The sequence below is a fragment of the Cryptomeria japonica genome, chromosome 9, assembly GCF_030272615.1.
Source record: "Cryptomeria japonica chromosome 9, Sugi_1.0, whole genome shotgun sequence".
NCBI classification, from domain to species: Eukaryota; Viridiplantae; Streptophyta; class Pinopsida; order Cupressales; family Cupressaceae; genus Cryptomeria; species Cryptomeria japonica.
Window position 1 is genome coordinate 721,406,930 of NC_081413.1, and position 25,112 is coordinate 721,432,041.

Below are 25,112 nucleotides of genomic sequence, written 5' to 3' on the forward strand. Positions count from 1 at the left end.
GCACAGTAAAATGGAAATCATCCATTCACCAAAAGTATGAGTGGAGATACATCGTTAATTAATACTTATCAAATCCTTCATTCAACTCTAACAACTTGAAAGCAAATCTAAATTAACTTCTAACTAATGTGTTGAGGAAATTGAAACCTGCTAATCACTCAAATAATAGAGATTACAAAGACTTAAGAGAAAATGCACATGGAATGTATTATTTGAAAAATGACCTTCACGCAACAATATATCAAAACCCTCACACTCCAAATGAGAGGAGGTAGCCTTATATAGTTTTCCAGAAAACAGTGAATGATCGAGATCAAACAGTGATCAAGGGCCCATATTGAAAGTTATAAACCCTAATTAGGGTTTCTCAAAACTCTATCAGTTAGAACAGACAAAAGAGTGACATGTGACACAGTTGCTATTATCATTGAGGTGAGTGTCTAGTATCCCTTTTTGCAGATTCAATGTATCTGGACACAATGAGTTGAACTTCTTCCATAGTGACACTTGGCAAGGTACTGTTGATGTGTCTTTTGTACATGACCAAACACAGAATAAAATACCTAAAGGTACCTTATCCTCTCTTGAACAAAGTTTCCCGACTGCTGAAGATCTCGCTGAAGAATCAGTCGGAGTAACTCCAAGGTTTTGATATGTAGGTTCTCTACCTGTGGATAAGCTCTTTGCGATATGATGTGATTTTGCTGGAATCACAAGGGGACTTAAATTTGACTGCCTGAGCATCTGATTTACTGGAACTCGAGTCCTATCTATTGGTTGGAAGATAAAGAAATGGCAAAAGGTACAGAGTTTAGAGAGTCTACTCTAAGACCTAGAATGCAAGAAGATAGATGAACAACTAGGTGGAATCCTACTGGGCTGGGTCTCACCATCACGCTTGAACAATCCGACACCAACTCAGTGCGATCTTTTGAGGGATGCTTCAAATATATTCAAATCAGATACCATCAGATACTGATCATCATTCAAGTTAATGCATGAACAATAGACGTGTAACGACTTGAGATTAAGCTCATTCTATGCTAGTTGACCACGCAAGGCGCACTTACAGTCAGCAAGAGGCTAGTGGTTTGGACTAGGTGGACTCCGCATGAGTGCATTCAATAAATTCTTTCATTCAATCTGATCATTTATCATCTACAATGAAAATTCAACAAGAGACCATGCATATTGCAAAGAAATGACACATTTCACCATATCTTCAATGAAAAGGGGGTTCATTTACAATCAAGGCAACATTTTCTTGCCTTCTCTTCCTAATCTATTTTAATTGCTATTCTATTTGCTATTCTACTACCTATTCTCTATTAATTAATCTCTGACTATTATCTATTAACCCACTATTAACTATTAACCTTTACAAAAGAGGAGCCAGGGCTTTATATAGAGAACCCTTTACAAACAAACAACTCTAATTGACTTAGAACCAATGGCTAGGATTACAAGATAGAAACCCTAATTAGGGTTTTCTACAACAAACTTCCTTAGCCAATTAGAAAATTACATTTCAAGAGTGAGGACCAATAAGAAGCAGGGGTAGGTACATCGAAGTTTGTGCCGTCCTCGATTAGTCAGGTACATTGAATCTGGACACGTTGAGGCGGACCAATCCGACTGGAGGAATGATGACTGGAATGCCACCTTGCCTAATGCTTGTGACTTGGTTGATCCTCTTCAGTCTTTTGACATGATGAATGATGTACTTCCTTTGTTTGACCAGGCTTCCTTATTGTCAAGTCTTTCTTCTCCGGTAGCACATCTCGTCCTGAAGTGCTGACAAAGCCTTTCTTTGTCATCTTGTGGTAGAATGAGGTCTTGAGGCTAACTTGAACTCCTTGAACACCCCTAGTCTTCCAATGCTTCAAAGCACCTTGAGACCTCCCTTTCTGCATCTGGAACGTCCTTGATGATGATGGACTGGAAGAGGTCATCCTTGTCCTGGCCTGGTCTTCCTTCATCTGCAAAACAAACCAAAAGATGATTAAGGACACATAATAAATTCATTCTAACATAGCATTTTCTACCTTAAATCATCAACAAGAAGACATCAAAATGAAGTTTGCTTGAAATCCTTCTTAGGGACAGGCCCCATAAAATTTTGCCCTGGACCCTGGCCAAGGACAGGACCTATTTGGGATTTTCGCCCTGGACCCTTTGGAAGGGTCAGGAGCAAAATTCTTGTTTAAGCTCAAACTCAATCATTTTATTGGTTCAAAATGCCTCCAAGACAAGCATATGCTATCTTTCTCTTGTCCAAAGCCTAGGAATCCATGTCTTGACCTTCATCATGAGCAAGTTAGGTAAAATTGGGAATTTCGCCTTGGACCTTTAGGAAGGGTCAAGAGCGAATTTCTTCCCTTAGCTCAAAATACTCACTCTTTCACTCACAATCCCCTCTAAGGCATGCTTGTGGCAATCTTTAAGCCCAATCTACCTTGATCATGGTCTTGGCCTAGCACAAATTTGAAAGAAAAAGGACATTTTTGTGAATTTCGCCCTAGACCCTCTGGAATGGTCAGGAGCGAATTTCTAGTTTTAGGCTTGATCTTAAACTTCCCTTACCTCAAATCATCTTGCAAGGCAAGAATACCTCACTCCACTTCAACCATGCCACAAGAATCAATGTTTTGGCTTCACCCAAGGAGAAAATGGTAAATTTGAAGAATTTCGCTCTGGACCCTTCGGAAGGGTCAGGAGCGAAATTCTAGTTTTAGGACAAAATCCTTTGCATTTTTACATCCCATTACTTCAAAAGGCAAAGACATGTTAATCCACTTCCAAATATGTCCAAGGAACTAGAATGTTGGTCTAAACAAGGAAAAAAATGAGGTTTATGGGGAATTTCGCTCTGGACCCTTTGGAAGGGTCAGGAGTGAAATTTCCATTCTTGGACAAAACCCTCACTTTTCATTACTTTCAATCACTTAGGAAAGAACATGACCAATTTACCCCCACCATGTCCAAGGAATAAGGATGTTAGCCCAAACAAGGGAGAAAGTAGTGTCTAGGGAGAATTTCGCTCGGGACCCTTTGGAAGGGTCAGGAGCGAAATTCACATTTAGGCTCAAATGTTGACTTCATTTCTCACATTTCTTCATCCAAACAAGTGTTTTGCCCTCAATAATGCCTGGGAACGAGTTAGTTCTAAGTTTGGGTCAAAGTAGAATGTCTTATGGAGAATTTCGCTCTGGACCCTATGGAAGGGTCAGGAGCGAAACTAAAATTCGCTTTGGACCCTTTGGAAGGGTCAGGAGTGAAATTTGACATTTTGGTCTCTCTGTTGGGATTCATGTATGGAATATAACATTTAAGTATATCTCTCTTCTTTCTTATACTTTAAGTTATATTCCATATATACTGTCAGGATGTTTGAGAGTGGTTTAGGACCTCCAGGAGTTATAATGCAAAATCTAGTTTTTGGAGGATTCTTTAATTTTCCAGACTTAGTCAAATTTCAAGATTAGGATGACATTCCAGACAGCCAAATTTCAGGACATTTGAAGATTAGGATGACATTCCAGACTTCATCACTCACCAATTTGACTTAACTCAGACCTTCAAGGATGATATTCACTCACCAAGCCTCATTGACCTCCTCAAACTCAAACAAGACACAATTAGCAACAAGAGCAAAACCTTGTCCTAAGGAAGACTTTCAAAGATGACCCTAACCCAGAGCATCCACTGACTCACCTTTAGCTAAAACAAAGCCTGCTATTTGTTGATGTGTCTTTTGTACACGACCAAACACAGAATAAAATACCTAAAGGTACCTTATCCTCTCTTGAACAAAGCTTCCGAATGCTGAAGATATCGCAAAAGGATCAATCGGAGAAACTCCAAGGTTCTGTTATGTAGGTTCTCTACTCGTGGATAAGCTCTTTGTGGTATGATGTGATTTTGTTGGAATCACAAGGGGACTTACACTTGATGACCTGAACGTCTGATTTGCTGGATATCTCTGGAACGTGAAATTCTACTAGTCCTAGATTTGTTGAAAAAAGGAAAAAAGGGATAAGGGCGAGGGAAGGATCTAATTCTGACACTAAGAATGTAGGAGCAATGAATGACCTTTGATGAAATTCTAACTAAGTCTTGTTTTGACATCCCAAGACCATCTCCACAAGGTTAGTGCGATCTTCAGAGGAAAGCTTTATGATGTTCAAATCATCGGTACTGGCATAGACACCATCAGGCTGATGCATATCAGTGATGAAGCGACAATTGAAGTTAAGCTTAAGCTGAATGATTCCAGTTGACTACACAAGGCAAGTCTGCAATCAACAAACTGCTAGTAGTATGGATATGCAAATTTCACCATCAATCAAACACATTTCTTTCACTCATCTAATAACATGAAATCAAAATCTGCGAAGTATAGAGACTATGCAAATTGTTGAATCGACCCATAGATTTCACCATTTCTTCAATGAAGTTTACAAGTCTTTTACAACAACATATTGGCAACAATCTTTGCCTTCTCTTTCTATTCTGCTCTAACTGCTATTCTATTTGCTATTAATCATTAGCTATTCTAACCTCTATGAACTAACTATTAACCTCCTAGCTATTGACTAACTATTCCCCTTTACAAATGAGAAGCCAGGGCTTATATAGCGCCCTCAATACAATTCAATGGCTTAGATCAATTTGAGATCAATGGCCGAGATTTTACAATGAAAACCCTAATTAGGGTTTGTTACAACAAACTCAATTTTGGCCAATGAAATAATTGCATTATTTGGACACATATCTTCTCTAGAATATTCGACCAATGGATAACCGGGGTAGGTACATCGAAGTTAGTGTCATCTTTGAGGAGTCAGGTACATTGAATTTGGACACGCTGAGATGGACCAATCCGATTGGAGGAGTGATGATTGGGATGCCACCTTGTCTGACACTTGTAATTTGGTAGATGTTCAATTTGATGATGTTGAGAAGCTAACTTTAATTAACTCTTCTGAAACTATCTACTTCTTCAACAGACCCTTGCTTTAACCTCTTTTGTCTTTGATGTGCAGGATGGATGGCACCTTTCCTTGAAATGCTGGACTGGAAGAGGTCGTCCTTGATGATGCTGGACTGGAGAAGGTCGTCCTTGATGATGCTGGACTGGAGGAGGTCGTCCTTGCCCTGGCCTGGTCTTCTTTCATCTGCAAAACAAACCAAAAGATGATTAAGGTCATATAACAAATTCATTCTAACATAGCATTTTCAACCTTAAATCATCAACAAGAAGACATCAAAATGAAGTTTGTTCAATATTCTTTCCAGGGACCGGCCCTATAAGAATTTCACCCTGGACCCTTTGGAAGGGTCAGGAGCGAATTTTGCATTCCTGGCTCAAATTCTTCTCTTTTCAACATTACCTCACAACCAGCTCCTCGCCTGGCCCAAACAAGGTGAAAAGTAGGAGTTTCAAAAGATTTCGCCCTGGACCCTTTGGAATGGTCAGGAGCAAATTTTCTTGGTTAGGCCTCAATTACTCCATTTTCTGACTCCAAAATCCTCCAAAAGGTGAGCATATGCTTGTTTTAGTCCAACAAAGTCTAGGGATCCATCCTTTTAGCTTCTCACATTGGCAAATTAGGTGATAATGGGAATTTCGCTCTGGACCCTCTGGAAGGGTCAGGAGTGAAATTCCTTCTTTAGGCTTCATTTTACACTTCCTTTACCTCAATTCACCCTACAAGGCAAAGAAACATCATTTCAACCTCAACCACGCCTTAAGACTCAAAGTCTTGACTTGACACAAGGAGGAAATAGGTAGATTGAAGAATTTCGCTCTAGACCCTTTGGAAGGGTTAGGAGCGAAATTCCCTTTTTAGCTCAAAATTTGCATTTTTAATGGTCAAAAAACCTTTCCAAGGCATTCCAAATAGCTTCTCTCACCCTAGTCTAGGCCTGACTTTACTCAAAATTTGGAGAAAAGGACGGTTTTAGTGTTTTTCGCTCTGGGCCCTTTGGAAGGGTTAGGAGCGAATTTCTTGTTTTGAGCCCATTTCTTCATATTTGATGACTCTTGGCAATTCAAGGACATGCCTAAGGACACCTTTAATCTTGATCCACACTAGACTTGGCATAAAATTGAAGGAAAAGATAGGTTTTGCACAATTTCGCCTTGGACCCTCTAGAAGGGTCAGGAGCGATTTTCCTTTTCTAGCCCAAAATCATAATTTTTTGAGACAACAATCAATTCAAGGGAAATCTCAAGGGCATCCCTCACCTTGGTCTAGGCATGGCTTGGCACAAATTTTGGAGAAAATGATGGGTTTTAGGATTTTCGCTTTGGACCCTTTGGAAGGGTCAGGAGCGAATTTCCCTTTCTAGACCAAAATCATCATTCTTTCAATCTCAATCTTTATTGCAAGGTAGAATCCCATCTCTCTTCGCCCTAGGAACAAGGTTTTAAGTCTAAGCAAGGTCAAAAAATAGGCTTGCAAGGAATTTCGCTCTGGACCCTTTGGAAGGGTTAGGAGCGAAATTTCCTTCCTTGGCTGAAACACTCATTCTTCAACTCTTTCAAACATTCCCAAAGGCCACAACATGTTCATTCTCCCTTTCAACATGCCTTGGACATCAAAATTTGGTCGAACAAGGAAGGGAAAGAGGTCTAAGTAGATTTTCGCCTTGGACCCTTTGGAAGGGTCTGGAGCGAAAATCATTTTTTAGGCTTGATTCTTCATTTCTCCAATTCCAAACCACCTCAAGAGGCAAAGACATGCTATCTCACTTCCATCCACACCATAAAAACCCAAGGACTTGACCTCTTCCAAGGAAAAATAGGTGTTTTTAGGAATTTCGCTCTGGACCCTTTGGAAGGGTCAGGAGCGAAATTCACTATTTGGCTCAAAATCCTTCACTTTTCAATGCTTTCAAACATTTCCAATGGCAAAAGATGTCCATCCTTCCTTTCAAGATGCCTTGCAAATTAAAATTTGTTCAAACTAGGGAATAAATGAGTTTAGGTAGATTTTCGTTTTGGACCCTTTGGAAGGGCCAGGAGAGAAAATCTTAGTTTAGGCTTGATCACTCACTTTTCCAACTTCAAACCACCTCAAGAAGCAAACTTAGATCATTTTCCACCTAAGGAACAAGGATTGGATCCCAAACAAAGTAGCAAAAGAGGTTTATAGTGAATTTCACTCTGGACCCTTTGGAAGGGTCAGGAGCGAAATTCTCTTTTAGGCTAAAATCTTGATCTTCAAAATCATCCAACTCCATCTCAAGGCAAGAACATACCAATTCATCCCCCATCAAGTCAATGCCCAACCAAAATAAGGAAGAAAACAAGAGCTATAAGGATTTTCGCTTTGGACCCTTTGGAAGGGTTAGGAGCAAAAATCATGTTTTTGACCTTGATTCTTGATTTTTCCAACTTTAATCTTCTTTGGGAGGCAAACATAGGTCTCTCTTCGTGCATCTCCATCTTGGTCCTGACTTTGGCAAAAGGGAAAAGAGTGTTTTCAAGAATTTCGCTCTGGACCCTTTGGAAGGGTCAGGAGCGAAATTCACCTTTTAGTCTAGAAGCCTTCATCTCATCCATCTTTACTCACCTCCTAAGGCTAGAACATTCAAAAACACCTCCATACGTGCCTTAGAAACTAGGAAATTGGCCTAGACAAAGAAGAAATTGAGGTTTTCAAGGATTTTCGCTCTGGACCCTTTGGAAGGGTCAGGAGCGAAAATCTCACTCTTGGCTAGTTTCTCACTTTCTTTCATCTCATTCTCCTCCAAACTTGATCAATTCAACCTCCTTCTATCACAATCAAGACAATCCATCATCCAACTGGGTCTAGGCAAGGTCAAACTAGGTTTTTAGGGCCAAGAGAGGGCTAAATGGAGGATTTCGCTCTAGACCCTTTGGAAGGGTCAGGAGTGAAATTGTCTTTCCAGGCTAGCTTTCATCATCCTAAGGTCTAAAAATTCTTCTTCAAGGCAAACATGTGTCCAAGGCCTCCAAACCATGTCTTAGAAGTTACAAATTTGGTCATGCTAAAGAGCAAAATAGAGGAAATATGAATTTCGCTCTGGACCCTTTGGAAGGGTCAGGAGTGAAATTCTCATTTTAGGCTCATTTCTTGATTCCTTTCTCCTTTCCTTGGCTTGGACATAACTTGTTAGGCCTCCTTTGATCTCTATCAAGCTCACCTTGGCATCCATTTGGAGACTTTGTGAAGAAAATAAGGTTTTATATGAATTTCACTTTGGACCTTTTGGAAGGGTCAGGAGCGAAATTCACCTTAGGCTATGATCCTGACTTCATTTTTTCGCATTTCTTCTTTCAAACAAGTGCTTTTACCCTCACTCAAGGCTAGGAATGGGTTAGCTCATAGTTTGGGTCAAGGTGGAGTGTCTTGTAGAGGAATTCGCTCTGGACCCTTTGGAAGGGTCAGGAGCGAAATTCCTATTCTAGGCTCAATTCACCTTCAAACTGACTTGACTTTGTCTTAGACTTGATCCTAGATCCATTTCCTTCCATATCCTTGCAAATTTGCTCGACCACTCTTTGACTTAGGCGAGATCCTGAGTCCTTGGTGAATTTTCCCTCTGGACCCTTTGGAAGGGTCAGGAGCGAAATTCTACAATTTGGTCTCTCCGTCAGGATTCATGTATGGAATATAACATTTAAGTATAAGTGACATTTCCTTATATCATTTCCTTATATCTTTCTTCTTTCTTATACTTTAAGTTATATTCCATATATACTGTCAGGATGTTTGAGAGTGGTTTTGGACCTCTAGGAGTTATAATGCAAAATCTAGTTTTTGGAGGATTCTTCAGTTTTCTAGACTTAATCAAATTTTAGGATCAGGAAGACATTCTAGACAACCAAATTTCAGGGCATTTGAAGATTAGGATGACATTCCAGACTCCATCACTCACCAACTTGACCTAGCTCAGACCCTCAAGGATGATACTCACTTACCTAGCAAGACACAATTAGCAACAAGAACAAAACCAGGCCCCAAGGAAGACTCTCAAGTAAACCCTAATTCTGGGGCCTCGTGGACTCACCCTGGTTCGAGTAGAGCTTGCCATCCTAGTGATTCCTCTGGCAACACTTAGCATGCAAAGGCTAATAGACAAAACCCTAAAAGACCTTAGAAAGCAAAAAAAGCAGGGGTCCCCATTTGCAATGGGGCAATGTGTGAATAAGTCACAACACTATCTTAGTGATCCCTCTGGCGACGCTCAGCATGCAAAGGCTAATAGACAAAACCCTAAAAGACCTAGAAACAAACCCCAGAAAGAAAAAAAGTAGGGGTCCCCATTTGCAATGGGGCGATGTGTGAATACGTCACAACGGGTACTAATTTGGAATTTGACAACCTCCACATCATCAGTACACGTGGCGAGGATGCATTCCCACTCAACTGCCTGGGCAAGAAAGTTTTTCGTCAATGAGGAGAAAACTCGCAATCCTTGAGAGATCCCCTTTATCAATCATCCTCGAGACTCTGAAAAAGCTCGATTGAATTTAGACTCTTAGGTTCTCTGCCTGCAGGTGTTTTTCTTGCATACCCTCCCTTTGCCAAATTTCTGATGCCACACAAAACACTTTACTTAAATTTCTCTAACATTTTTCTCAATTTCAAAACACTTAGTCTCAGATTTCTTCAGGACTTCAATCTCAGTGACCAAAGCACAATACCAAGTGTTAAAATCATACTTATCCCCAGCCTAGATGACACCTGCATCTATCAAGTCTTTCTCTGACAAACCTCGGATAATCCTCAATTGTGGAAGTATTTCATCTTGGATTTCCTCAATATCCTCCCAATTTGTAGCCAAGTCCCGAATTTTGCTGACCAATGAAGAAGCCGATTCATGTGTTGATACCAAATTTTCCACAAGTATGTCAGCACGTGCTGAAGCATCTGAGGTCCATTCCTTAACTTGCCTGAATGTGCCCTTCATGTCCTCATAATCTTTCATTGATTCTTGCGGAAGAGGCTGCGGAGGGGTAACTGGTTTCTCATGATTAAGTGGCTTAGTTAGATGGAGAACATATTTTCTCCATTGCTGATTCTCTTCCTCAACCTTCCTTCTTTTTTCCTTTTCCTTGGCTAGTCTTGCCTTGATGGCGTTGCAAAAATCATCAAAATCTTGGATCTCTTGAGCTTGAGTAGGCTTACCCAAATCTATTGTAGTAATCTTATAATCTTCTGGAGCAACATCACTCTGGGTCTTTCCTTCCTTCGGCATAGCTATCTGAACCATTCTGAACCCTGCACTGTCCCTTTGAATCAAAGAGAATTTTCTAGCTGGCTTAGGTGGTTTAATCACAATTGGTTCTTTCACCTTCGCCAAAAATGCTGCAGTATTCTCTTGTGAGTGGGTTTCATCAGGAACCTTAGCCCTTATCCTTTCTCTCAACCAATTAGGAATGGTTGATTGCTCCATAGTATCTTTATCAAATCCACCATCTATTTCTCCAGGTCCAGTAACTATACCATCAAGAAAAACCACTAGAGGCTTAGGTTCTTCAACCTCTGCAGCTTTAGTAACAACGTGTTCCTTGGCTGGATTTTGGACAGCCTCTCTCATTATCTCTTCAACTGAAGGAGAAAACAATCTTACTTCATTATCCCCTATATCTGTGTCCATCTCCTGTTCTTCAACTGCATTCTGGTCAGGCACAATAGATGCGACACTCAAAATGGAATGACCTTCATTTGATTCACGTCTTTCCCCACAGATTTCTTTCCCTTGGCCTTTCCAGAACTTCCAACAGGTTCTTTTCTCTTCCGAGACCCAACACTTTCTGGATTTTGAGCGTTGCCTGAAGAAATACCATGGTTGGAAGACATCGAGTCATCCGCTCCCATCAAATCATAAGTCAAGGCAACATCTTTGGACTTTAGCTGTTTTGTCTTCTCAGATGTTCACCACTTGGAGTATTTGACCACTGACTTCATAAGGTATGCCAAGTTTGATCTTTCCCCGTCTGCCCAATCCTTCCCTAGTCTTTTGAATCAGCAGAGATTGTTTCTAATTTGGTCATTAGCTTGCAAATTGAACTCAATCTTCTATATTCTTCTTTCAAAACTTTCCAAATCTGCACTTAGTTCAAACTTGGATGATAGATTCTGCTGACATCATCTTCTTGTCTTCCATTTTAGCAAGTATCTTACTTGGGCGGACTTATTTCAAGTTGGGGAACTAAACAAGACACCACACTCCAGCATAGGGCGGACTTTGGAAGATTGGTGGAACAAGACAAGGTACCATACTTCATATTCATTCATACTTAACCAAAATCTGATCATTTCATCTTGAACTTGAACTCCTCTTCAGCTTAACACCTCATCTTCAAACTTGATCTTGCCATGATCTGATCATTTTCAAGGCATACTTTGGAGTTTTTTTGATCTTTCATCAATGGGGTGGACTTCAACCAACTCATGACACCACACTTGTTCATCTTTTAGGGCGGAGTTTAGAGAGTTTCTGGCACCACACAATCATCTTCATTAATACTTCCAAGGGCAGACTTTACTTGCTTCCTGTTGATGTGTATTTTGTACACGACCAAACACATAATAAAATACCTAAAGGTAACTTATCCTCTTTTGAGCAAAGTTTCCCGACTGCTGAAGATCTCACCGAAGGAAGTCGAGGCAACTCCAAGGTTCTTGTATGTAGGTTCTCTACTCGTGGATAATCTCTTTGTGGTATGATGTGATTTTGCTGGAATCACAAGGGGATTTACACTTGATGACTAAACATCTGATTTGCTTTGAATATTGCTGGAACACAGGATTTCACTAGCCTAGATTTTTTGAAAAAAGGAAAAAAGGATGAGGGTGAGGAAATGATCTAATTCTAACACTAAGAATGTAGGAGCAATGAATGATCTTTGATGAAATTCTAACAAAGTCTTGTTTTGACATCCCAGGACCATCTCCACAAGGTTAGTGCGATCTTCGGAGGAAAGCTTTATGATGTTCAGATCATCGCTACAGGCATAGACACCATCAGGTTGATGCATATCAGTGAAGAAGCGACAATCGAAGTTAGGCTTAAGCTGAATGATTCTAGTTGAATACACAAGGCAAGTCTGCAATCAACAAACTGCTAGTAGTATGGATATACAAATTTCACCATCAATCAAACACATTTCTTCCACTCATCTAATAACATGAAATCAAATCTGAGAAGTATAGAGACCATGCAAATTGTTGAATCGACCAATAGATTTCACCATTTCTTCAATGAAGTTTACAAGTCTTTTACAACAACATCTTGGCAACAATCCTTGCCTTCTCTTTCTATTCTACTCTAATTGCTATTCTATTGACTGACTATTCACTATTAACTAACTATTCACCTTCTAACTCCTGACTAACTATTCTCTATTAGCTAACCATTAGCCTTTACAAATGAGGAGCCAGGGCTTATATAGTGCCCTCAATACAATTCAATGGCTCATATCAACTTGAGATCAATGGCCAAGATTTTACAACGAAAACCCTAATTAGGGTTTGTTACAACAAACTCAATTCTGACCAATGAAATAATTGCATTATTTGGACACATGTCTTCTTTGGAATATTTGACCAATGGATAACCAGGGTAGGTACATCGAAGTTAGTGCCATCTTTTTGATGAGTTAGGTGCATTGAATCTGGACATGCTGAGGTGGACCAATCCGACTGGAGGAGTGATGACTGAGATGCCACCTTGTCTGGCACTTGTAACTTGGTAGCTGCTCAATTTGATGATGCTGAGAAGCTAACTTTAATTAACTCTTCTAGAACTGTTTGCTTCTTCAACGAACCCTTACTTTAACCTCCTTTGTCTTTGATGTGCAGTATGGATGATATACCTTTCCTTGGAATGCTAGACTAGAAGATGTCGTCCCTGATGATGCTGGACTGGAGAAGGTCGTCCTTGTCTTGGCCTGGTCCTGTGGAGGTTATCCTTGATCTAGCTTGGTCTTCTTTCATCTGCAAGACAAACCATAAGATGATTAAGGACATATAATAAATTCATTTCAACATATTATTTTACACCTTAAATCATCAACAAGAAGATATCAAAATGAAGTTTGCTCAAGGTTCTCCCCAAGGACAGGACCTATCAAGAATTTCGCTCTGGACCCTTTGGAAGGGTCAGGAGCGAAATTCTCATTTTAGCTCAAAATTCACACTTTTGAAGGTCAAACATCTTTCCAAGGCATTCCAAATAGGTTTTCTCACCCTAGTCCAGGCCTGACTTAGCACAAAATTTGAAGAAAATGATGGTTTTAGTGTTTTTCACTCTGGATCCTTTGGAAGGGTCAGGAGCGATTTTCAAGTTTTGAGCATGTTCCTCCATCCTTTCAACTTCAATTCACCTCCAAGACTAAGGACACATTGCCTCACTCCTATCTAGGCCATAAAAATCAAAATTTTAACTTGTCTTGCAAAGAAAGTAGGTGATCCTAGGATTTTCGCTCTGGACCCTTTGGAAGGGTCAGGAGCGAAATCCTTGGTTTGGGCTAATTCCCATCATTTTTCAACACCAATTTACTTCAAAAGGCAAGAACATGCCAATTCATCCCCCAACATGCCCTAGAAACCAACACTTAGCCAAAATTGGGAAGGAAATGAGAGCTACCAAGATTTTCGCTCTGGACCCTTTGGAAGGGTCAGGAGCGAAATTCATGTTTTGGGCTTGATTCTTGACCTTTTCAACTCCAATTCTCTTTGAGAGGCAAACATAGATCCTTCTTCACGCATCTCCATCAAGATCCTGACTTTAGCCAAGGGAAAAATGAGAGTTTTCAAGAATTTCGTTCTGGACCCTTTGGAAGGGTCAGGAGCGAAATTCCTAATCTTGGCCAAAATCCTTCACATTTCAATCTTGACAAGGCTAGAACATTCAAAAATACCTTCAAACATGCCTGGGAATGCGTTAGTTCTAGGTTTTGGTCAAAGTAGAATGTCTTGTGGAGAATTTCGCTCTGGACCCTTTGGAAGGGTCAGGAGCGAAATTCGCTTTGGACCCTTTGGAAGGGTCAAGAGCGAAATTTGACATTTTGGTCTCTTTGTCAGGATCATTTTATGGAATATAACATTTAAGTATAAGAAAGAAGAAAGATATAAGTTCTTATACTTTAAGTTATATTCCATATATACTATCAGGATGTTTGAGAGTGGTTTCGGACTATGTTACCCCAAGTTTCCGGGATGGGGGGACGGGGGGATGATGGGACGACAATTTTTTTTGCCAAATTTGGGGACGGGGGGGGGACGGCAAAGGGGATGGCTATATAAAATATAAGGAAAATTTAAAATATATAGGAAAATTCTAAATGTTCATATGAAAACATGGATAAAGCATGCATCTATACATTATATTCATATGAAAATATGGATATAGCATATGTATGATACTATGAAAACATTTTAGATTGCAAACATCGAACATACAACATTATCAATAGACTCAATACTCAATATGCACTCATAATTCAGAATTTCAATTCATTCACATTGTCAATATGCATATCATAATAGATATTAAAGAAATAACATACAAAATGCCCAAAGGCCACACTGCTGCCATATTGTTTCATTGTCAATTGCGATATGGAAATCAAAATAGTACTAAGTAAATACTAAAAAGCAAAGTATAATATTTATTATTTAATATTTTATTATTTAATTTATTTTCTATTTATAAATTTTAAAATTTATAATATGAATTAATTTAAAATTATAAATATTTCATATGAATTAATAAATTTAATGTTGCCTTTTAATTTTTGATAGAGGGCGCATGTTAGAAAAATAATAAAATATAGATAGTCGTATTTTGATTTCATAACTATTCAAATTCAATAATAAAAAAATTGATAGTCGTTTTTAAAATTTTTTCAATATAGAGGGCCCATGTTAGAAAAATTTAGAAAAAATTGAAAATACGACTTTTTTTTTTAATATTTTTCCCTAGCTCTAGATGTGGGGGACGTCTAGGTGTCCCCAATCCGTCCCCAACCGTCCCCCCATTTCGGGGACATCCCCTCAAAATTTTGACAATTTGGGGACGGGGGGGGGGACGTCCCTTGGCTGTCCCCAAGTCCCCGAAACGTCCCCGGGTTTCGTAGGTTTCGGACCTCCAGGAGTTATATTGCAAAATCTAGTTTTTGGAGGATTCTTCAGTTTTCCAAACAGCCAAATTTCAGGATTAGGACATTCCAGATAGCCAAATTTCAGGATCAAGACATTCTAGACTTAGCCAAATTGCTCAACCACTCCCTGACTTAGGCAAAGCGTGCTATCCAGTCATCCCCTTGGCGACACTCAAAAAGCAAAGGCTAATAGACAAACCACCAAAAACCCAGAAAGCAAAACCCCACAAAGCAAAAAAAGTTGGGGTCCCCATTTGCAATGGGGCGATGTGTGAATACGTCACAACACTTCCTTGCACCATGGCTATGACCTCGAAACACTTAGAAACTTCCTTTCAACTTTGACAAGGCGGACTTCATGGGCGAATTTCTTGCCTCCTTGGACCTTCTTCATGGGCGGACTTCCTTGGGTGGACTTTTGAGAAGGTTTTGGAAACCTTGGAGGGTGGACTTCATCAGCTTCATGCCACATTGCTTGGGCGGACTTTGTCAAACATGCTGCAATCAAGAATAGGGCGGACTTTTTGAAGCTTGAGGTACCATTGCACTTGCACCAAGGTGAGGGCGGACTTCTCCCATCTCTCCTACATGGCGGACTTTCTTGGGCTCCCTCTCCATCATGCATAGGGTGGACTTTGTGAGACTTATGCACTTTTTACTTCACCTTGGGCGGATTTTTTCAAACATGAGCACTTTGGAGGGCAGACTTCTTGGCTCATGTTCCAATGCTATCAAGAGTAGGGCGGACTTTGTGAGTCTCCATCATGGGGCAGAGTTTTGGAGTTCTTGACATAACATTAGACACCAAACATGATTAGCCAGATATTTGGAAAAAAATTTCATAACTTCTTCAATTTTAGCTAGATTAACATGATATTTGAAATCCATCCGAAGTGCCATGACCCCTAAAATGTAGGAACTTAGCTTTTTGGGTCAAAACTTGAAAATTTTCGATCGCTATCGATACGCGCTAGTGGTACCAGTGCAAACCCTAGGTCCCCATTTCGAAAAAGCAAAAATAAGACATCCCTAAAAAATAGCAAAAACTTTCTAAAAATAGCCATCTCGAGGATCGAGCTAAAAATGCCAAAAACAAAACTTCCTAAAAAATAGGAAAAAACAAAAAAACAAACTTTCCAAAAATAGAAAGTTGTCCGAATTCATTCAAATCAATTTTGTTCTTCGTCCTTTGGCCTTTCTAGGCACTTTGATGATGTCTAGACTCTGTTATCACTTGGTTTGCAAAAACTGACTTTTAATCCTTAGGACTCAAACCGTTCAAAACTTGACAAAACTGAGCAAAACTGAAGTGGAAGGCCACGAGACACTAACAAAAACCCTAAAAAGAAGGAAAGGAGAGGGTCCCCATTCTCAATGGGGTGATGTGTGAAAAGGGTCACAACAAGACTGTAGTTGCAGCTGGCAAAGGTATGAACAAACTGAATAGTGTACTCATTGTAATCATCTTTATGAAACCTTGAATATGATATAAATTTCAAATTTGACATTTTCATTGTTCAAATTTGAATGTTAAATTGTTGATGTTAAATGTTCACTTCAAGTTTTAGTAGCATTCAAGTATTTTAGTATTTAGTATTTAGTATTTTACTATTCTGCCAAAGTCTATTTGAAAATTCAAAACTGCAATTCTTATAGGGGAAGGGTAGCAATAGCTGTTATAGCTAACTTCTCACATCTTAAGCTCCTAAATGGTACTTCAAATTTTGACTATTTTTTTTTTTTTTCTTTGTATGTGACTTAAGTGCTTATAGCTATTGTTTTGGCTTTTGGGTAGTTACGATGAACACGATGGGATCTGTTATGCGCGCAAGGGTCAAAGTGATCATTTTGAGTTGATGTTCGATGCATAATTCTCTATTGCCTCTTTAATCGTTTGCTTTAACCACCACAAAATTTGCACAATTGATCCAATGCTTAAGCACAAATGCCCTAGTAATCATGCACTATTGGTACCGATAAAGTTGGACAATTGGTCTAATAGACTAATTACTAACTTTTTTTCCAGCTATTGGGTATACTAGTGTGCAGCTATTGGTCCACTAGTTGATTTTTTAGTGGGCTTTTAATTAGCGAAATCCAATGAACGGTTATTGGAACACGAACCATAATTGGGCCCCTTCCCTTACATCTTTTTATATCTATATGTATATCAGTGCCGCCCCCTCACCACCGCTATCTCCTCATTGCCCTTAAACTTAGGCCCTTGGTCCCCTCGTCCTCGAATACCATCCCTGTGCTCCCCTGTAAGGAAACTCAATGGAACTATGATTTATACTCAAACTAGCATCATTTGTAGTTGAATAAAGCTTCATTTTGAGGTCAGAAAATAAGTTTCTATTATTATATGTATTTCTGATTTTATATCAACATATATCATATTCCTTGATAATAAATTTGTATCAAAATTTTATACCAACAAAGGTTGTGTTAGTCAATGATTTGTGAAATTGCTAATGCATGACAGTTGTTTGCCAAAATGCTTTTGATAATAAAACATAGTGCAGCTGTTCTACATTATAAGACTCAAAAAATGGTTATTGTATTCCACCACCTATTTGACGAAATGCCTATGAACTAAATTTAAGAAAATTGCAAGTTTGTTTAAATTTTTTTGGTAGGGGTTAACACACAAGGACAGTTTTGTATCGTCAAAGTTTGATTTTTGCCTTTGGGAAATTGCAGTATTGATCCTTAGGCATCCAAGGTTTGGCTAGTGACTCCATGACATATTGGAATATTCAATTTGATAATGATCTATAAAATGAGTTAGTGTGCATGTCCTCCATCACTGTACTTCTTGCTATCCATACAATTCTTTCAAATTCAAACTTAAGCTCCCTACTTTGATAAATCTGTAGAAACTCACCAATGGAACGTGGTGTGAGATTCACAATATCTTCAGTTTTGAGTTCTTCATGTTTGACACTTGGATCCCACATTATCATGCTTGAGCAATCCAAAGTTGAGAGAGGATTTTCTTTCCATTTGGTACCTTTCATCCTTTTATCATTACTAGAATGCTTCTCACAGTAAAGAGCTTTGAGGAGATATCGTATGACATTGATTCAATAAATATTTGCCATACCAATCCTTTTGATGAAAATATTCATCAAAATGTTTACCTTCTATTTCTGATTTTGCAATCTCCAAGGGATTTGAAACAATGTTGTGACTCTTGTGACCCATGCTTTCAGAATGAAGGTTAGTGGGGCAAGAGTCAACATCTTTCACAGATGCATGCTCATCAACACCACTATTATGTGAATAAATTTCATATGGCAATGGTTCACTCTTTTCACTAGTTAAATTTTCAATAGGGGTGTTGTGGACACCATAAAAAATCACCAATTCAAGTTCTATCAATTGGCCATTCAACATTTTATTAGTTTACCTTGTCTCCTCTTCTTCATTCTCAACTATCAAAAGTTTAAATTCAAATAAAGGATTTATATACTCTATATTGGGAGCAATGTTCTTTACCTTTTCTGCTTCTTGGACAATAGTTATTCTATCCTTGTGTAACGGATTCATGTACACCTTTCAGAAAATGTTAACTTCAACTTCTTGCAAACCTGATTTTTCTCCCCTTTCATGTACATGGACCCCTGGATTCACAATTACCTCAGGCTCATAGGAGTCTAAGCTCTTATTTGACAATATCTCAAGATATTGCAGTTGTTCCTTGCTTTGGCACCTATGACCTAGATTCCATGGTTCTTTGCAAGAAAAATAGAGTTGTTTCTTCTTAACCTGGTTTTTGTATCTTCATCTACCTTCTTGTGTGGAACTCCCTTTGATTTTCTGCAATAGGATATCTTTGAAATTGATTTATATTTTGGCACTAGCTGTGGCTTTGAGTTTGAGTGTTCTTCATTACGCAAGGACATTTTTCCTTTACCATGTGCTTTAGCTAGAACTAGACTGTGCTGCTTTTTGGTTTTTTTCTCTGCACTTGTCCACCTTTTATTTTTATCCATGTCATGTAGTTTGGAAAAGCAAATTCCACATATTTTACAAATGACGGAGCTGCCTTCAAATCTTTTGGTAGATTCTAGCACCTTGCAAATCATTTAGTAGTCTCTCTACTGATGAATCTCATCAATTCCATGAAGTATACAAAAGCAGTTTCTCTTTGAAGCTATGTAGAGAGTATCATATGCATTGAAACTGGTCAAGCTTTATATTGAAACTGTTAACATCTGATAGCCCGATGATTAATAGGTTGGTAGGAATACTGCTATTGGTAATTAAACTTAGGTTCCTGTATTAAACCAGAAATAAATATCTGTAATGACTTGAGGTTAGATATGCAACCAATATTAATTAAATAACCCTCAACAGACCTTATACTTAGGACAAATAGTTTAAGGGTTTCAATATTTTAATGAACCTTACAAACCCCAAATTTACTCTTTCTTTCTTGTGATAGCCCTAATCCTAATATTATAGTTCAATTTAATGAACAAAAAAAAATGTGGATTAAAACATTGACCATATTTGATAATGTAGCGCCGTAACCCTTAACTAAGGTGTCCAATTTCACACACTCCTAGTACCCATTTTAGTATTTCTCACTCTATGAATTATAGGACTTTTAGGGGAGCCCCCCGTTAATGGATAGATTCGGCCTATGCGGAGGACTCGGCTGAGCATGCTTCTTTCCAGCCCTGGGCAAGACAGTTATTTGCCGAGCATCCCTCCTGCTACTTAATCCACAGAGCATCAATCTAAACGAGGAGCTACCGGGAGGCATAGCCCCAGCCGAATTGGGCAGGGGCTCTCCCCCATAAAACAAATTTAAATTTTCCAGAAGTTAAAATAAAAATTCCAAAAGACCCTCATGTCCAATGGAGCAAATGGCAATTAAAACAAGTACTCTTAAGGCATCTTTCACAGTTAAATTTAAATTAGCTCGATAATATAAAAATACCATTAATATAAGCACATAAAATGATGACAATTCACATAGGACCGACTACGCACAAATAGTCTTTACTTGTCATTTACAATATGCATTAGGGTAATCGGATTTTACCAAATTGGCAGCTGGAGGTGTATATAAATGAAATTAAGGAAAATTGTCCAAATTAGGAACGATGGCTATGGCTGGGTAACATTAATGGCCAGTGTGCTATCTCCTATAACCACCGTCGGGGATATGGGCATGCTCAGACCTGTGGAGCCAGATGGAGTTGATGCCCTGTACCTATAGTCACTAAAACATTCACAGGTCAAGAGTACCTGCTCATGCATATATATAAATAATCAAAATAACTAAAATCATTGGAAGGTGATTTTAACTGTACATGCATTCTCATATGCCCGAATGATGCAATATCATTCCTTTCACAACTAATCATCAATTTAAGGACAAATAATAATCTTATCTAACTAACTGCATTAAATTACAACATCAATATTCTTTCATTACATCAATAAGCATATAAACATTCCCTGAATGCTTAACATCATAACATCATCATCATAGCAATCCAATAAATCTAACACGGATATCATCCATTGCATCAATAAGCATTTAATCTTTTACTGGAATAACTGACATAAACATGATTTATTGCTTTTAATTCAACCAATCACGTTAACATCACTTGTTACATTCCAATCATTAATCAATCAGCATCCATTCAAACATCTCACATAAGGCAGTTCTGAATCACTACATCAGTCCATCATAATCATCAAAGGCACAATAGACCATCACTTATCTCAATGCAACTGCATAATCACAAATCACAATAAGGCAATCCAACACATCACACATCCAAAACAATCACGGAACATATATCAAACCGAGCACAAGATAAACACTCAAGGTCATACACTGCAACAAATGAAGCATCCAAAATAAAATCAAAACACCACAGAAAGATTTATATCCAAAATGTGAATGGCACAACCAAAGGCACATAGCACATCAAGAAGCAAGAATGCAGAGGAGCAAACCAGAGGGGCATTACATCAGTGATTTTTGAATGTTGATTACAATGCCTATTTGAATTCTTGATTCATGCGGCTGTGTTTCTTAATTTTTTTAACATAAGGGCAAACATTACTTTTGATACTCAGAGCATGCACAATATTTAGGTGAACAAGTTCTTATTCCCTGTCTCAGGGGTTTGGAGGATTTCTCTTCTCTTGCTGCTTGCCTGTTGTCAGTCTGTCTAGATTTTCTTGATTCTCTGAAATTGGTGTGCCATGGTCTTTTTAAGACTGGCAGACCTAATTTGTAATTACTTATTTTTTAATTTCTCTTGCATTTATGAACAAAAATATTTGTCAACTTAATGAAAATTATCACATAAAAAATTTCAAGACATTTTTTCTTTCTAACTGATTTTTAAAGAAAGAACCAGTTATTTATGAGTTCTAACTAGTCTTATTGGCTGATTTGATGAGCAACTTCTTTTCCAAATTTCTTAATTACATAAAATTTAAAAATACTAATATTTATGATGTAAAATAAACTGAAGATCTAAATAAACTTAAAGAAATATGGTCTTTACATGCCACGCCAACACCATTCCATTAATTGTGTGTTTCTTATATCATATTAGAACCTCATTTTCTTATAGTTAAACCCTTCCTTATCAAGTCCCTATTATTTATAAAGTTCTGCTACACTGTTCTAGTTTTCACTTTTGCAGTTTCTTGAGTCTGTTGATCTATCTAAAGGCATTATAGAGTCCTTGTTCTTGAGTATGTTGCTGAGATCAAACAATTTATGTTTACTGAGAGCAAATAATGTCATTAGCTGCTATTCATTTAATGCCCTTTATTCTTGCAGCTTTGGAGTTGATGAAAACAGATAATGTTGCAATAGTAGGGCCGCAATCTTCTGTTATTGCTCATATTGTTTCACATATAGCTAGTGAACTTCATGTACCAATTCTGTCATTTGGAGCAACAGACCCAACTCTCTCTTCATATCAGTATCCTTATTTTTTCCGCATGACTCACAGTGATATGTATGGAATGATGGCAGTTGCAGCTGTGATTGGTTTCTATGGCTGGAAAGATATTGTGGTTGCATATACTGATGATGATTATGGGAGAAACGGAATAGTTGCCTTGAATGATGCACTAGAAGACGTAAGTGCTAAGATTGTTAACAAAATACCATTTCGTCCTGGAGTTAGTAAAAGTGAAATTGGTAGCGCGTTGGTACAGTTAGCTGTGATGGAGTCAAGGGTATTTGTTGTGCATATGAATCCAGATACTGGTATTGATCTTTTCTCTGAGGCACTGTACCTTGGAATTTTGAACAGTACCTATGTCTGGATAGCTACAGATTGGCTCTCTTCCCTGTTGGACTCGTATGGACTTGATTATGAAACCATGAATTCACTCCAAGGAGTCCTTGCTATACGTAGGCATATTTCGATTTCAGATAAGGAGCATGCTTTTACAGTAAGGTGGAACAATCTTTACAAAGCTAGGATCATTGATTTCCACTTAAATGCTTTTGGACTATATGCTTATGACGCAATCTGGACAATTGCCCGTTCAATTGACAATTTCTTGAGCAAAGGAGGAACTGTTAATTTTACAGGCTACTCTCAGCTCTCCAATGCAAGTGGAAACAAAACAGAATTAACAGAGTTAAAGGTGTTCGAAGGAGGTCCACAGTTACGGAATATACTACTGCAAACAAATTTCACTGGCTTAACTGGTCCTGTGAAATTTGATAAAACTGGAAATTTGCTTGGTGCTACTTTTCAGATCATCAATATGGTTGGAACAGGATTTCGCAAGGTAAGTTATTGGGCAAATCAATCAGGCTTGTCTGTTATTCCTCCAGAAATTAGAGTTGCCAAGTCACATAATCAGCAGACTGTGGGTCAGAAAATGATTGATGTAGTATGGCCAGGTCAAGACAAACTAACACCACGTGGGTGGGTATTTCCTAATAATGGCAAACATCTTTTGATTGCTGTGCCCAGAAAGGTTGGATTTGAAGAGCTTGAGCATACAGTAGAAGGTAACACCAACATGATGAAGGGTTTCGTTATTGATGTGTTTGTTGCTGCAGTGGCCTTGTTACCTTATGCTCTTCCATACAAATTTGAACCTTTTGGAAATGGGAAATCAAACCCCAATTATGATGAGCTTGTGCAGCAAGTTGCCTCAAAGGTTGGTATATGCAGAACTGGTAGCCTTATATCTGCTAATATACCTACAGGTTATAGTTTTCATATAATTCTTGCATTGCATTTTTTGGTGCACCAGAGTTAATTTGCATTTGCATACTAGGAGTATCTATTTATAACTGTAGTATTATAGAAATTTGATGCAGCAGTTGGGGACATCTCAATTGTGACCAATCGATCAAAGATTGTGGACTTTACTCAGCCTTACATAGAAGCAGGGCTGGCTGTGGCAACTTCTCTCCGTAAGGTCAATCCCACTGGCGCTTGGGCTTTTCTGCAGCCATTCACATTAGGAATGTGGTGTACAACTGCTGCATTCTTTATTCTCATAGGAGTTGTTGTATGGATTTTGGAGCATAAATCAAACCTTGAGTTTCAAGAACATCCAAAGAAGCAAGCCCTTACTATTCTTTGGTATGTGAGATTTCTTGCTTTTTTATTTCTCTTAATAAGAAAATTCTTAATCAATTTGATCCATGGGTTTTATGTTAACTGTGGATAATTTCTTTTCTTGTATTGGTGTGCTCTCAATACTATGCTATTGATAAATAGAATTAATCTAAAAACTTCTATCAAAGATTTTTGGCAATCAAATTAATTAATATCTACTTTTTATATGAAAGCAGGAATTAATAATTTAGGTGAATAGAAATTGGCATTCATTATGTTGTCATTAGTTATTCAAAAGAAAAAAATACTAGTGTCTTGCCTGAATGAGTCATAGTGACAGGTGTATGAGAGTAGTTGACTTTAATCAAGAGAGGAGCTAACTCAACAAGTAGAGGTAGCAATGGCACTTGATGAGGCAAAGTTGGCACCTAACTACCTTTAATTAAGGAATGATGAGATAGAGGTAACACCCAATTGCCTTTAATCAAGGAAGCACAAATGTGCTTACTAGCACTCTAGGAATGAAATATATTTGCCTAACTAAACTTAATGAAAGAGGTGCACTAAAATACTAGACCGACACCCCCCTTAAGTACAAGTTAGGAGGGTAAATAATGGATCTTGATAAGGAGTGCCATTTTATATACTCCATGTATAGATTGTGCCTCCTACCCCTTTGATCCCTCAACTTTCTTCTCATCCAATTCCCTAAAAAACTGAAAGATAACCATCTAAGAAACAACATCCTAAGGGAAAAGAATAGGTTATCAAGCAATGCTATGCTATGCATCCCATGTACAAAACGTGTCTCGTCACCCTTGCATCCCCTCCAAAAAAGAAAGAGAACCCCCTACATTGAACGACACATCTCCCTTTCAGAAGAAAGAATTCTTGTGTTATATATTCGTCACTTTCCCACTCCAAAGGTGGAATGTAGGGTGACAAGATGAAGGTTTTTGGAAAATGTTCATATTGCCCCATTTTGTGTTAAAATTGTGACTAGATTTGATCAATAGACCTGGGTGCTATTGGAGAGTGTGTCATCATGGAAGTGTGTAGAGATGTAGAGAGAACATGAGGATTTATATGTACCTCATTACATTTAGAGAAGGTGATAAAGCTACAAGGGAGTTGTTATCAAAGAGGAGAACAATTCCCATGGTAGTGTTATCCAAATACCAAAGGTGAGATTCTATAAACGGATGTGAGATCTCTTTTAAGTATGTATCCTACGTGATGAGCTTTGTAGGCATGTATAAACTTGCTAAAATGAATCATCAAAAGTAACTAGAGAAGTTGTTCCGCGAGTGCAAGGGATTGAAAGAAAAATCACAATTAGATGAAGGTTCGAGTGGATATCCAAACAATTACTGAATTATGGTTCAAGT

The 25,112-nt window shown here is 38.4% G+C and overlaps 1 protein-coding gene across 1 annotated transcript in view; it reads left to right on the forward strand.

Annotated features, from left to right (window-relative positions):
- LOC131073792 (glutamate receptor 3.3) overlaps positions 1-25,112 on the forward strand; it is a 54,282-nt gene that overhangs the window by 23,736 nt on the left and 5,434 nt on the right. Inside the window, exons 3-4 of the mRNA XM_059211240.1 lie at positions 21,972-23,317; positions 23,468-23,748. Of these exons, the coding sequence (XP_059067223.1) occupies positions 21,972-23,317; positions 23,468-23,748 (1,627 nt within the window). The remainder of the gene's footprint in view (positions 1-21,971; positions 23,318-23,467; positions 23,749-25,112) is intronic.